The sequence below is a fragment of the Talpa europaea genome (assembly GCF_964194135.1).
Source record: "Talpa europaea genome assembly, chromosome: 3".
NCBI lineage: Eukaryota > Metazoa > Chordata > Mammalia > Eulipotyphla > Talpidae > Talpa > Talpa europaea.
In genome coordinates this window covers 74,861,872-74,876,871 of record NC_140069.1, presented here as the reverse complement: position 1 = coordinate 74,876,871, position 15,000 = coordinate 74,861,872, and the positions used below count along the sequence as shown (strand labels likewise).

General features: G+C 41.8%; 1 protein-coding gene across 2 annotated transcripts in view; it reads left to right on the top strand.

Annotated features, from left to right (window-relative positions):
* Positions 1-15,000, top strand: part of POU6F2 (POU class 6 homeobox 2) — a gene marked incomplete at its 5' end in the record, with an annotated part of 515,308 nt that overhangs the window by 481,982 nt on the left and 18,326 nt on the right. For both annotated transcript variants that reach the window (XM_084230459.1, XM_084230460.1), the window contains one exon: positions 1,669-1,875. In XM_084230459.1, the coding sequence (XP_084086585.1) occupies positions 1,669-1,875 (207 nt within the window). The remainder of the gene's footprint in view (positions 1-1,668; positions 1,876-15,000) is intronic.

The following is a 15,000-nucleotide window of genomic DNA, read 5'->3' as shown; positions in this document are numbered from 1 at the left end:
AAGCTACTTATTTGTCCTGTAGCAAATTGTAAACACGATGTAGTGTCTTTTCTAAGAGTGGGTCTCCTCTATGTCCTCCATGTGGTAAGAGCCAGATGAAAAAATGGAAAAGAAAGCATTTGGGGATCTGTCACTGACAAACTTCCATCAAGTGACAGCTGAGTCTTCACACGTCTGATGTTCTACTCGGGAGAAGGACTCCCATCCACTTCATAGATTGTTGCAGGAAAGTGGAATGCAATGAAATCATTTACACTAAAGTACTTCCTGAAAAAATACTAATATGCCTTGGTGGCCCCCAGGCCACAACACCACAATTCAATCTGCACATTGGCCCTGGAAATGACCGGTCTCACAGAGCTGCTTCACCACCCTGTGGTGTGTGGACAGAAAAACAGCCAGCCATAGGCTTCACAACTCCCCAGGGGAGTCCACAGCACTGAGAAACATGGATCTTATCTTCATTTTCACAGATTAAACTTGTCCCTAACAACATACAAATGTGGCCTATGTTTCTAGATTTTACAGATACCTGTGCCTGCCTGTGTTCCCTTTCTCCTTAGTGTGGTTATTAGATCCAGCCAGGTCTCTCCTGCAGTCCCTGAAGTCCCTTCATTGAAATCAGAAGCTTCTAGATACAAAAACAAGCCTTTCCTACAACCTACCTCATGATGTCTAGCCTCTAGCAACAGTTTATAACACATCATTTAATTAGTCCTCAGTAGTCATTTTACCACTATTTGGGGTTTCAAACATTTGTTTATGATTCTGATTTTCTCAAGACTCAGAAAACTTAGACTCCTTGACTAATATTGCAAAGTTAGTAGATGGCATGGTTGGGAATGAAATCCCATCTCCCTGACTCCAGAATCCAGGCTTTCAACTACATGGGCACCATTTGCTGAAGCCCATAGTCACGCTGGGCATCAGGGAGATGACCCTGACCCCAGAGGAGAGCAGGATATTCATAAGGGGAAGAATAGATGGAGACAGCAAAGGGGAACTGAGGCAGAGGAAGGACATAGGGAACACAGTGTTTGAGGAGCTCCAGTGGGGAAGGGGTGCCTTTCTCATCCTTGCATGCCATGGGAAGTCCTTCCTCTATCTGGTTCTGAGAGAAAGATGTGCTGCCCTGGCAGGAATCAGATGTTTCTGCCATCACTGGTGCTTGATTTTATTTTTAAATAAGGTGTTTCCCATTCATTCCCATGTACCCATGTACTCAATCTCCTGCCACCTTCTTTTTTTTTTTTTAAAGATTTATTTATTTATCAAGAACTGGGGTACAGGCCAGATGGGCAGGAGGGTGAGAGGATTCCCCAGAGACAGAGCGGGGAACAGAACAGGCAGAGTGACTGAAATACACGGCTGAGGGGAACAGCGGGTGATACCCACTGCCGCACCATGTGGGTATCTCCCCGGCAGGCTGGGCTCAAACCCGCCCTGCAGAGGCTGTGGACAGCTTCACAGCGCTGCGCTCAACTGCATGCTCCACCAGGGAGGCCCTTCTGCCACCTTCTAATACAGCCACAGCTTCAGATCTGTTCCCCAATTCTGAATTTGCTCTCGGGGAGTCTTCTACTAAGACCAGGTCGTGAATGGTTGCATGCTGCATGTGCCGGCCCAGAGCTGAACCCAGTGCCTCACCTGTGGACCTATTTCTTGCAGATTATTGGAACCATTCCTCTGATGCCGAATCCAGGACCATCCAGCCAAACAGCAAGCAGCACACAGGGCCTTCAAGTGCAACCTATCACCCCCCAGCTCCTGACAAATGCCCAGGGCCAGATCATTGCCACGGTCATTGGGAACCAGATCCTGCCAGTGATCAACACCCAGGGCATCACACTCTCGCCCATCAAGCCTGGTCAGCAGGTAAGGGCTCCATGCTCAGGCAGTGTGGTCCCTGACACCTCTTCATATAACCCTTTTTCTGTTTGATCTCAATCAAGAAAAAAATAATTTTTAATTACAAAATATCTAATTCCTCTAATTCTAATATAGCAATACCTAGGAAAAAGCAAATAGCTTTGTTATATTCTTAGCAAATATGGGTGATACCTAAACAGCTCCCTAGTCTAAAAATTGAACATATTAAATTATAAACAGAGATGGTAGCCTAAAATTCAATAGGGATATGTTTTTATGAGTCTTAATTTTCAGATAACTTGTTAGCAGTACAATGTGCCCATCTTTATTTTTCCTTTAGCTGAGTTGTTACAAGCACTTATTCAGCTGCATGGTGAAATTAATACTTGCTTGAATCTTTTTACTTTATCCAAAAAAATTTCAGACAACTTTTTAAACAAGGACAAGAAGAAACCAAGACCCTTAATTATAAAAAAGGAAAAAATAGTATTAAACACCAAGAGATCCCAACTTGCTGCTGCTGAGATTGCTACCTACAAATCAGGGAGTGAAAAATAAGAAGTTCTGCTTGGTTGCATTTCATTAAAACCATAATAATGCAGTTTATTTTTTCACACAGCTATCAATCAAGCACTTCCTAGGTGTTATGCTAGATGGTGGGTACATAGCAATAAAGAAAAAAGATGCAGCCTCTGACCTCACAGAACCTCTGGTTAATTGGTTCCTCCAGCAAACATTTTTTGATAACTAATTGTGTAGAATTTGTTAAATGATAAGAAACAAGGATAAAAGATAAGTACTTCTGGATTTTAAGGAGCTCATTGTCTGTAGAAAACACAGATAAATAAACAGAAACCACTGCTCAGTAAAACAAAGGATGTTCCATAACAGGAAAGGTACACACAAAGCTTAGTATTCACAGAGGTGGGAGGGACCCACTTTGTCCAGCGAGTTTTGAGTCCTCACAGAGAAAATGGTTTGGGACCAAGTCTTACTGCAGGAGTAAGAGTTAACCAGGTAAATGATGGGTTATCAACATTCCAGGCAGGGGGGGCAGGCACAAAGGCAGGGAGATGTGACGATGACGGAGTGTTGAGAAACAGGAGATAGATTCATGTGACTGTAGGTGGACCCCCAGTGTGTAGTGTAGGGCATGGCATAAACAGCTGTACCTATATTTTGGCCGCTACCTGAACAGCATCGCCTGGAGGTTGAGTGGCAGCTGCATATGTAGGCCTCTGTGAAAGCAGAAGCTGAGGGGTGCATTTCACCACCTGCCACCCCCATTGTAAGCAGCCCCCCAAGACTTGGCAGCCAGAGCCCAGGCCACTCCAAAAGCAGGCAGCAGCAATAGAGTTTTCCCATCCCAGAGCAGGCCAGTCTTGTGGCTCTCAAAGTGGAGGAGACCCTAAGTCCCACAGCTCCTGGTTCAGGTCCTGGGGAGGAGTGTTGGGCCCCACTGAGGCAGCTCTAGCACTGTTGCTCTCTGGAGCCCCAGGCAGTAGAGGCCTGCAGGGTGCCAGGCCAATGTGGAGCAGCAGGGACCTGTGTCACAGTGCTCCACCCCTTCCCAACATTGGTACACCTGGCTCCACTGAAGAGACACTGGGTAGAGTGTGCCTCCAGCCCCACTGAGGCCACTCAGAGCCCACAGGCCCATGAACCTGCCCTGAGGTCAGGGCAGCTTGAGTCTCTGCAGGCTCAGGGATTTTCCTTTTTAAAACTGGTGCCAGTATCATAAATGCACCAATCAGGCTGGAGCTCTCCAGCTGTTAGTCAAGGCTTGAATTCATTATTAGATTGAAAATAAGAGTGAGCTAATTGGTACTTAACAGCACCAATCAAAAAGTGAGGATTGAAAAACAGTACAGTTAGTCTCATAGGATGGGGGACCCTGAAAAGGATATGAGGAAGGCCAGGGCCAGCTTGGGATCCATTCAGCAGCTGGTCTCCAACGAGAGAAGGGTTCAGCAGATGGTCTCCAAAGAAAGATCAAGGGCATGACCTCCCTGGGACTCAGATACCTCCACACTTCCATAGACCTTCACACCTAAGACCCAATCGTTGCACATGCTTCCAGCCCTGCCTCTGACATAGCATGCAAGAAGCACTGTTGGTCTTGGCCCGGTGTCTTAAATTGCTGTTGGCTTTTGGTTCACACCAATAGCTGACAAACAGCTGTGACAGTGGTGTCTCTGTAACCACTTCATGGTAACTGGTAGTGACTGGCACCACTGGTCATTGCTAAGCAATGCTGCCGACATGTGACTGGCACTCTGTGTCTGGCCACATTTAAGGCCTCCCTATTGCTTCTTGTTGTATGGTACCACCTCCCAGCACTGTTATCTCCATTGTTGTCTGGTCCAGTATCCAATTCTGTCCAATCTGGCCTTCAGACTATTGCTGTGGGCTATTGCAGTGTTTTCTCAGCAGCCCCACCTGTGGGCTCCTCCAACTGCTGCCATAACTGGATCCTGGTCCACTGCTCACCAGTGTGCTACCAACTTCAGGGCCTCATTGATGTGACAGCACCATCTTGCAGGAGTGGCCTTCATTTGGGACTACAGGATACTGTGGAGACAGCCTGCCATTTGTAGTCTTAAAATCTCTTTTGTTTCCTCAATCTCCTATTTATTAAATGAAACCCAATGTATTTACACCCCAAGTTTGAGTGTTTTTGCTATTTTCAGAGCATAGGTGAGAATCTGTAGACAGTGACCTGTCCCCCACCTTGGCACTGTCCTTTAGTACTTGCTGCCTCTTGGCTTCATTTGAGCACTGTCTTGTGTACTGTTTTATGACTAGAACATATAGGAAGCTGAAGACAGTAATGGAACAGCTCTCAAATCAAACTGAAGTTGGCCTTGGTCTCTGTGTGGTCTAGAGCACATTGTACATCTGCTTGGTGCCAGTTTTCTCATCTGTAAAATGAGAATACACCCAAGCTGATTTTTATAATTAGAAGTGTTAATATATATGACATGGTTCTAATAGTTCTCCACACACAATAAGTACTTAGAGTCAGGATGATGGTGCTGATTTATTCTGCAGTCCTGGGAATCTATAAGAGATATTGAAAGAGGGGGATGGTAAGCCTAACTCTATTTTTCCAAGACAAAACGCTGGTAGCAGATGAAGGTTGAGCTGAACTGTGAAACATCTTTCATAAACAAGCCATTTAGAAGACTACAGCAAAACACAAATAGGAATTAATGAGAGTTAGAAAGTTAGCTAGAGCGTTGGGTCTGGAATAATAGAATTTAGGACAAGAGTGTTGTATCCAAGACTCAATGAGTACATACACTGTAGCCTAAAACAACTGAGACATCAAGAGAAACTATGCAGAGTACAGGAAGAAACGAAGAATGTGTCATCTTGGAAAACATCAGCTTTAAAGGAATAGAAGAAGAGAGAGAAGAAGAAAGGATCAGATAAGTACAAGGGGAGCCCAGAGTATGATAATCTAACATCTAAGACTTGTTTTTTGTCTTTTTTTAAAGTGGACAACAGTGTCAAATGCTGCAGAGATGAAATTAAGTAAAGCAATGGAAAACCACCAAATCCTCTGTGATGTTTTCAAGTCTGGATCATCTCTGAAACATTTTGATACAAATAATCCCATTAGCTGGGTAAATTAAGAATCAAGAGATGTCCAAAACTAAGACTCAGATTTAAACATCAACAGTGCACTAGCAAAGAAAAGATGGTGAAAGGGGAAACTAAAGACTAACAGCGTGGGGTCTCCCTGGTGGCGCAAGGTGTTAAGCCACAAGGTGTTAAGCACCGCACTGTGAAACAATCTGCAACCTCTGCAGCACGAGTTCAATCCCCAGCTGCCAGAGAGCAAACCCACATGGCGAGGCAGACCTTTCCTGTCTCACCCGCTGCTCCCCTCAGCACTGTATTTCAGTCAGTCTGCCTGTTCTGTTCCCCACTCTGTCTCTAGTGAATCCTCTCACCCCTCTGGCCTGTACCACAGCTCTTGTATGCATAAATAAATAAATCTTTTTTTAAAAAAAGACTAATGGTGTGACCAAGCATTTGGCTTTATGTGTTGTTGGGAAATCATATAATATAAAGCATAATATAAATGAAAGGGGAAGAAGAAAGTACCAATATCTCATTCATCTACAACAAAGCAGAAATACTCTTCCAGAGACCTCAGCCATTGCCTGTACTTTGTTTCTGACTTAACCATGAAAAGAACCCATTCTTTTTTTCTAATATTTTATTTTATGTAATTCTTACATCATTTTTCATTTTTTTTCACAATGTATGCATTTTCATTTTGGTTATATTCCCCATACAATTGCACCCCTCCTTATTTTGACCCTAGTCCTTCCTCTCACTGCCCCTTCCCACCCCCACCCCAGCGTGTCTCTGGTTTATAGTTGCTTGTTGATTTTGATTTTTACTTTGTATTAATTAGTCTTTTTCCTGGTCCCTTATTTAGGTTTTCTAAATTCCTGCTATGAGTGAGACCATCTGGTATTTTTCTTTTTCTTCCTGACTTATTTCGCTGAGCATGATCCCTTCTAGCTCCATCCATGTTGCTACAAACTGCATGTGTTTATCTTTTTTGATTGCTGAGTAATATTCCATGGTGTATATGTACCACATCTTCTTGATCCAGTCATCTATTTTGGGGCATTTGGACTGTTTCCAAAGCTTAGCTATTGTAAACAGTGCTGCTATAAACATAGGGGTGCAGGTGCCCTTTTGAATTAATGTTTCTGTGTTATTTGGGTAAATACCTAGGAGTGGAATTGCTGGATCATATGGAAGCTCTGTGTTTAGTAGGTCCAGAAATCTCCACACAGCTCTCCATAGTGGTTGGACCAGTTTGCACTCCCACCAGCAATGCAGGAGAATTCCTTTTTCTCCACAACCTCGCCAACATTTGTTGTTGCTAGCTTTTTTAATATGTGCCATTCTCACTGATGTAAAATGGTATCTCATTGTAGTTTTGATTTGCATTTCCCTGATTACAAGTGATGTTGAACATTTTTTCATATGCCTGTTGGCCATTTGCATTTCCTCTTTAGAGAAGTTTCTTTTTAGCTCTTCTGCCCATTTTTCGACTGGATTATTTTCTTTGTTGTTGTTGAGTCTCATCAGCTCTTTGTAGATTTTTGTGATCAGTCCTTTATCATTAGTGTTGTGTGCAAAAATGTTCTCCTAGTCAGTGGGGTCTCTCTTTGTTTTGGTTATTGCCTCTTTTGCTGTGCAGAAGCTCTTTAATTTGATGTAGTCCCAGCTGTTTATCTTTGCCTTCAATATCACTGCTTTGGGTGATGTGTCTGTAAAGATGTCTTTGAGGTGCATGTCATGTAGTGTTTTGCCTATATCTCCTTCTATGCATTTTATGGAAAAGAACCCATTCTTGGTGACACCACAGACTATAGTTGGAAAACCCATTTGTTTGTTCAATAAATATTTTAAAATACGTTTGATAGAAATATATCTGAACACCTACTGTTTGTCAGACACTGAACCAGGAAGCAAGACTGATGGACAGATACCATGAGCCCTGCCTTCACAGAGTTAACAGTCTAGTCAGGAAGATGAACATTCTTCAAAGATTTGCACAAATGTATTCCTGACATCTGCAATAAGTGCCCTGAGGGAAAAGTGTGGGAATATTTAACAGTATCTAGCAAAGGGGCCTCATCCAGGGAGGGGGAAACACCATGAAAAACAGTGCCAGGTCTGAACACACTTCACAAAGCCAGAGACCCCTGTCTTACTCCCTCTGATTCTTGCGCTATGAGTGCAATCCCCTGCTGGCCAGGGAGCTGACCCACATGGTGCAGCAGACCTCCCCTGTCTCCCTGCTGCTCCCCTCAGCAGTGTATTTCAGTCTTCTTGTTCTGCTCCTCTCACCATCCTACACCTCTGGTGTCTCTGGTGAATCCTCTCACCCACCACACCTCTGGCCTACACCCCAGCTCCTGTATGCAAAAAGAAATAAATCTTTAAAAAAATAAATTTAATTTTTAAAAAATCTAAATCACTGAGGCCACTCACTCGCTAGCCTGGTTCCTTCTCCCACACACTCTTCTTCCTCAAATTTATCCCTGGCAGTGGCACAACCCCTGCCAAATATATCATTAACGACATCTGTCCCCTGTCCCCACTCTTGTCACTCAGCTGGGTTTTTTTTTTTTAACTATTTACAAGATTCCATAAGATTCTCTAACTTCTAAATAATTCCCCAACTAAAACAAGATTCTCTTTCATTGGTTTTTTAAGCCCTAATTCTATCTGTTCAAATTTATAATTATATCTGGGAGGGGGGGTGAGATCAGCCACTTTTCAAACAATCTGTGAAAAACTATTCCTGTCAGCAAAACCAAGTTGTAAATTGCCCAAATTGTGATGAATTCATTAGAGATCATCAACATTAAATACAAAGTAGCTCTCACTCTCTCTCACCTTGAATTTCAAAGAGGGAGCATGTGTGATAGACCGTTGCTGATACATAAACTTGCAGCTCTAAATCTGAAGCCATAGTTTTGATCCAGAATAAGGACCTACTGAAGACATAGCAAATGAAAATATGTAGCCCACTCCTGAACTCCTTGCCCACAGTAGACATCAATAATTGTTTTACAGTCTCTTCTGAGCACAGACAAACCTCAGAAGCATCCTCATGTGGTACCTGTTTACCCCTGGAATGAAAGCTCATTACCATTGCGGGAACATCTGCTCCTCTGCTGATCTAAATATACCTCCACCATCCTCTTCAATATAGCAACTGGGAAGAAATTGTCAGCCCCTTCGGAACATATTTTGCAAATCCAAATCATGCCAGATACAACCAACATTGCTGAAGAGACTCCTCGTGCTGATGTATAGTGCCAGGAAGGCACAGAGCAGGTATCTATGATCTGACAGATGGGTAAAGGAGAGTCCAGGAGCCCTTGGTGGCTTTCTCAGGCTTTTATTGAGCTTTTACATGTAGTGCGTGGCAAGCAGGTACACCACAGGCAGGGGGCTGGGGGATCAGGAGGCTGGTAGACCTCCCAGCCCCAGGCGAATCTTCCCTCTTTACTGGGCTCTCTCCACTGCTTTCTCTTTTCATAGCTTATCTATTATAAAATAGTGTTGCAATAAACATAAGGTGCAGGTATCCTTTTGAATTAATGTTTTTGTGTCATTTGGGTGGATTCCTAGGACTGGAATTGTGGGTCAAATGGTAACAGCATTTTTAGTAGTCTAAGGAACCTCCACACAGCTTTCCATAGTAGTTGGATCAGTTTGCATTCCCACCAGCAGTGTCGGAGAGTTCCTTTTTCTCCACATCTTTGCCAACATTTATTGCTACCTGCTTTTTTAATGTGTGCCATTCTCACTGGTGGATTGTGATATTTCATTGTGGTTTTATCCATTTTTGAGTTGATTTTTGTGCTTGATGTGAGGTAGTAATCTACTTTCACTCTTTTACATGTGGTGGACCAGTTTTCTCAGCACCATTTATTGAACAAACTGTCCCTGTTCCATTGCATATTTTTTGCTACTTTGTCAAAGATTAGTTGTCCATGTATGTGTGGCTTTATTTCTGGGCTTTCTATTCGATTTCATTTGTCTGTGTGTCTTGTCCATTCTTGTCTGTTTTAATTTTGTTTTAATTATTATGGCTTTGTAGTATAGTTTGGAGTATGAGAGCTCCATTTTCCTCCTTTTTATTCAGGAGAGCTATGGCTATTCAAGGTTTTTTTGTGACTCCATAGGAATTTCATCAATATTTGTTCTATTTCTTTGAAGAATGTCATTGAGATTTTTATCAGGATTGCATTGAATCTGTAAATTGCTTTTGGCAGAATGGCCATTTTCATAATGTTATTTCTTCCAATCCATGAGCAGGGCAATGTCTTTCCATTTCTTTGTGTCTTCTATTTCTTTTAACAATGTTATATATATATATATATATATATATATATATATATATATTGTATAGGTCACTCACCTCCTTAGTGAAGTTTATTCCTAGGTATTTATTTTTTTTTGTTTCAATTGTAAATTGTGGTTTTCTTAATTTCTTCTTCTTCACATCAATTGCTTGCATACAGGAAGGCTACTGATTTTTGTGTGTTGATTTTGTATCCTACTTTACTAAACTGGTTTATTATTTTAGGTAGTTTTTCTGTGGAGTTTTTAGGGTTCTCTATGTATATTATCATATTGTCTACAAAGTGACAGTTTTACTTCTTCTTTCCCTATTTGAATTCCTTGAATGTTTTTCTCTTGTCTTATTGCTCTGGCTAGGACTTCCAAAATTATAGTGAAAAACAGTGGAAGAGTGGACATCCTTGCCTTGTTCCTTATCTTAAAGGAAAGTCTTTCAACTTTTCACTATTGAGAATAATATTGGCTATGGGCTTATCATATATGGCCTTTATCATATTAAGGTATGTTCCTTCTATCCCAAGAATTTCAAGGCACCTCCAATGTCCAGCTTTGCCTCATCCTTTGTTTTGTTTCTCTATATTCCAGAGGTAAGCGAAACAACCTGGTATTTGTCTTTCTCCCTCTGACTTATTTCACTTGGTATAATCCTTGAGTACTTAGGTTATAACTTGTCTATTATAAATTGCGATGCAATGAATGCAAGATTGCATATCCCCTCAAATTAGTGTTTTTGTGTTCTTTGGACACTTGGGAGTGGAATTGATGGATTGTATGGCATATCTATTTTTAATATTTTGAGAAACACTCTTACTGTTTCCCATAGGGACAGGACCAGACTACATTCTTATCAAGAGTGTAGGAGGGTTACTTTGTCTCTATACCCTCACAAACACTTGAAATTTCTAGCCTTTTTGATACAGACTATGATACAGGTATGAGAATGTATCAAATTGTGATTTTGATTCACATTTGTGATTTTGATGAATTCATTTCCCTGATGATAAGTGATGAGCATTTTTTTTCTGTCTTTTTTATTTTGCCTCTGTATGTCTTCTTTAGAGAAGTGTTTCATTAGCTCTCTTGCTCATTATTGATTGGGGTTTTTTTTTCTTATGTTGTGTTGTATGAGTTTTTTTGTAGTTCTTCAATATCAGTCCCTGTCAAATGTATGATATGCAAATAATTTCATTTTTTTAAAGATTTATTTATTTATTTATTTTATTTATACAAGCACTGGGTACAGTCAGAAGCGCGGGAGGGTGAGAGAATTCACCAGAGCCAGAGCGGGAAGCAGAGCAGGCAGAAGGACCGAAGTACACTGCTGAGGGGAGCAGCGGGCGGCAGGAGAGGTCTGCGCGCCATGTGGGACCCTCCTCCGGAGGCCAGGGAGCAGCCGGGGATCGAACCGGCGCTGCGGAGGCTGCGGGCAGCTTCGCAACCCAGCCCTCAACCACTGCGCCACCGGGGAGGCCCTCATTTTCTTTTTTAATGATAGTTACTTTCACTATATGAAAGCTTTTAACTCTCATGTAGTCCCACCTGTTTATTGTTGCCTTTGTTTCCTTTGTTGTTTTTCTGACTCAATCTTGGTCAAGATCTAACCCATGATGGGTGCACAGTCATTATGTTCAATTAAATTGCTTCCCAGTTGTTGTTTCCCTGTCCAGGGCACCAGCACTCCGAAGTCATGCTTTCAGAGAAAGCCAGGTCAGAACCTTCAGTTTTGTTTTTTTGTTTGTTTGTTTTTTTGTGGGACCCTCGCTGGTGGTCAGGGAACGAACCAGCGCTGCAGAGGCTGCTGGCAGCCTCGCAGCCCAGCGCTCAACCACTGCGCCACCAGGGGAGGCCCTCAATTGTTTTGTTGTTGTTGTTGTTGTTGTTGTTGTTGTTTTATTCAAGCACTGGGTAGTCAGAAGCGCAGGAGGGTGAGCGAATTCACCAGAGCCAGAGCAGAGAACAGAACAGGCAGACTGACAAAATACACTAATGAGGGGAACAGCGGGCGCAGCAGGAGAGGTCTGTCGCACGGTGTGGGACCCTCATCAGTGGTCGGAGATTGCACGGGCTCTTGCAGAGGCTGCGGGCAGCTTCGCAGCCCAGTGCTCAACCACCTCGACACCAGGGGAGGCCCCCAAATTAACTCTTAATGGGAGCAAAGACCTTCCTCCCAGCACCGTATTCTCTATTTCTCTTTCTTATGAATGTTAACTCTTCTCTCCACACTGACCAGCCTTATTATCTCAACTGCACTTAACCCCACGTTTTCTGCTCTATGCTAAAATCTGATGAGCAGCTTGTTGTGTGACCCAAGCCTGTTTCATGACTGTCTTAGGCACCCCTGTCTTTATCTGGGCATCTCCTCACTTCTCTAAGTCCTCAGTGTCTGACATGAATGACACTGTACTCAATTCTCTTTTCTGAGGCCATTAGTGCTCTACCCATACTTGCCCACTTGCAAACAGGAGATGTCTGTGATGAAGTTTATATTGGGTTCTTCTTCTGCTTAGGTTAAACAGATGTTTCAGAATTGTGGAAAAAAACTGGAGGGAAAAACCAGAACCCCTGCCAAAAAGATAAATCCCCCCCCGCCCCTGGTTTTTTCAAACTTTACAAAAAGATGATCAAAATACCCTCAGGTTCTCAAATTGATTCAAATTAGATTGTCCAGATGTCAACCCTAAATCTTCCAACAACTTTAAGACCTGCACTCTTGTGGTGCCCATGGTGGAATGAATTCCTCAATAACATCCACCAGCATTCATCACCACTTCTAATTATTGAAGTTTCTTATTAAATCTGGCTTCACTTGTCTAGAGATGGTAAATTCACATCCTTTACTCTTTTTCTAAGAGATGCTCCATCCAAAACCTGTGTACTCCCTCAGCTAGCAGTGTCAGCGTCACCTGGAAACTTGTCAGAAATGCAAATTATTGTGTCGCACCCTCTTCACTGCATCAGAAATTCTAGAGGTGGGGCCCAATGATCTGTGACTTAACAGCCCTCCAGGTGATTCTAACAAATGCCAGATCTTGAGAACCACTGATTTAATTTCTCTGCAAGGTACACAGAATCAGAAAAATGCCAGCCAGTGCAGGAAGAGAGAAAAGTCACAATAGCTTCCTGTGCATTCTTCTTTAGCTAGATCTTTCAAGGTTAAGCCACTTTCTCTATTGTACCGCATAGCCTGTGGTTCTGTGTGACTCTCTAAAATACTTATAAAATACCAGACCGCCTCAATATACCATTGAATCAAATTTGAATTTTACTGTTTGTATGCATTAACTTTTCCAATTTGTCTATATGTTCTGTATTTTATTCCACTTTCCAAGACACTTGACACCCCCATTTATTTTTTTATCATTTGTGAACTTAATTAGAAGTTGCTTATTCCAGAAACTAAAACACTGCTGAGAAAATACTGTTACACATGGAAGGTATATGGGGAGCAATGACACAGAAAATTAAGCAAGCTTTTAAAGTGTGCTTGTACGTGAATCTATTTTTGTTGAATATATTTAACACTCCAGCAGTGTTGACTATCACAAACAAAACAAGGCCAACCAGTAAGAGACAGCAGGAAGAGCAGAGCTTTCCTGATTCTGAACCCTGTTCTCAGTTCCCCATTCCCTATCTAAGATGGGTAACAACCCTGCCTCCATCTCTAGATAGTTCAAAACTCCAGGCACATAGGAACTGCCTCACCCTCTCCTTCTTTGTTGACTGTTCATGCTCTCAGCCTGTTAATCTGGCTGCCATAACAAAGTCCCACAGAATAGAAGATCAAAACAATAGAAACTTACTTCCTCATAGTTAGAGTCTCAAAGTCTGAGATCCATGTCATTAGGGTTGGTTTCTTCTGAGGCCTTTCTCCTTGACTTGCATATGGCTGCCTCCTCCCTGTGTACTCACGTGGTCTTTCCTCTGTTCTTGTCATTGTCCTGATGTCCTCTTCTTGTAAGGATAGCCATCATATTGGCTGAGAGCCCACCTTAATGGCCTCATCTTAATCACCTCTTTGAAGAACCTATCACCAATTATAGCCATATTCTGAGAAATTGGGTTTCAGGATTTTAGCATATGAATTTGAGGTGTGACTCTATTTAGCTCATACATAATGGAGTCAATAGCACAGGGCTTATAATTCAAAAATGGGTCAAGAGAGGAATTATCAAAACTCAAACCCCAGCTCCTTCAGGCAAAGTAGTAGTGAGGATATAGTGAATAAATAAAAAAATGGTCATATAAACAGGATACTGAGAAAAGTAAGTTTGAGTTACTTACTCATACCAAGTAAAGGGTACTCTACAGGCAATTCTATTTGAGTTGTGTCCCAGACGACACCAAAATCATAATGCTTTTGGATAATGTTCTAGCCACCTATAGATACCATGATTTCTTAAGCTATATGAATTTTAAATAATTTAGAATCTTTAGAGAATAATACTAAACTAGAAAAAGTATTTAAATTTTCACATTAAAAAATGATGAGTTATGTTCAAATTGATAGATCATGATGCTCTACCCTAGTGTGGATTAACTCTACAGAGACGCCTCTCCAGGGTCAGTTGCAGCACATCTCATTTGCCCCCAGCTCCCAAGTAGAGTGTCCTGCTGTTGTCCTGAGCAGTGTCTGGTCCCAGTGGAGACAGGAGTTGAAAGGCAAAGCAGCCTAGTGAAAGGAGCACTGGCTCTTGAGTCAGACATACCTGGATTTTAAGTTCACTTATAGCAGCTGTTGTGATTCCAGGCAATTGACTTTTTTTTTTTTAACTTTTCTGCTTCCTCTATAATGGTATCACTGATACCTTACAATAGGGCTATTGCCAGGATTAAAAACAATATATGTGAAAACACATAGGAAGCACCCAATAAACAATATCCAGATAGCTGTCCTCTCAAGATCAAGGCAACGTAATGAAGTATCTGGCTTCATAGAAGCTTCAAAGTTTCCCTTTCTCTCCAGGAAGGAAAAGGAATGTTTTCCCTTCATGTTTCTAGTTATTCCTTAACTCCTTGCATTTTCCTTTGTCAATTTTAGTCATCAGTTATAGTCTAAGTATTTACACAGTTATTTCTTTGACCCATAATTATGTAATACAAGCGTATATTATTTTCAGTTAAGTCAGTGTCTGAAAAACATCATAATTAAATCTAACCTAATCCTGATGTGATTTATTTAAATACACTGAACTTTTATATTGAATCCCAACATTATTTCAT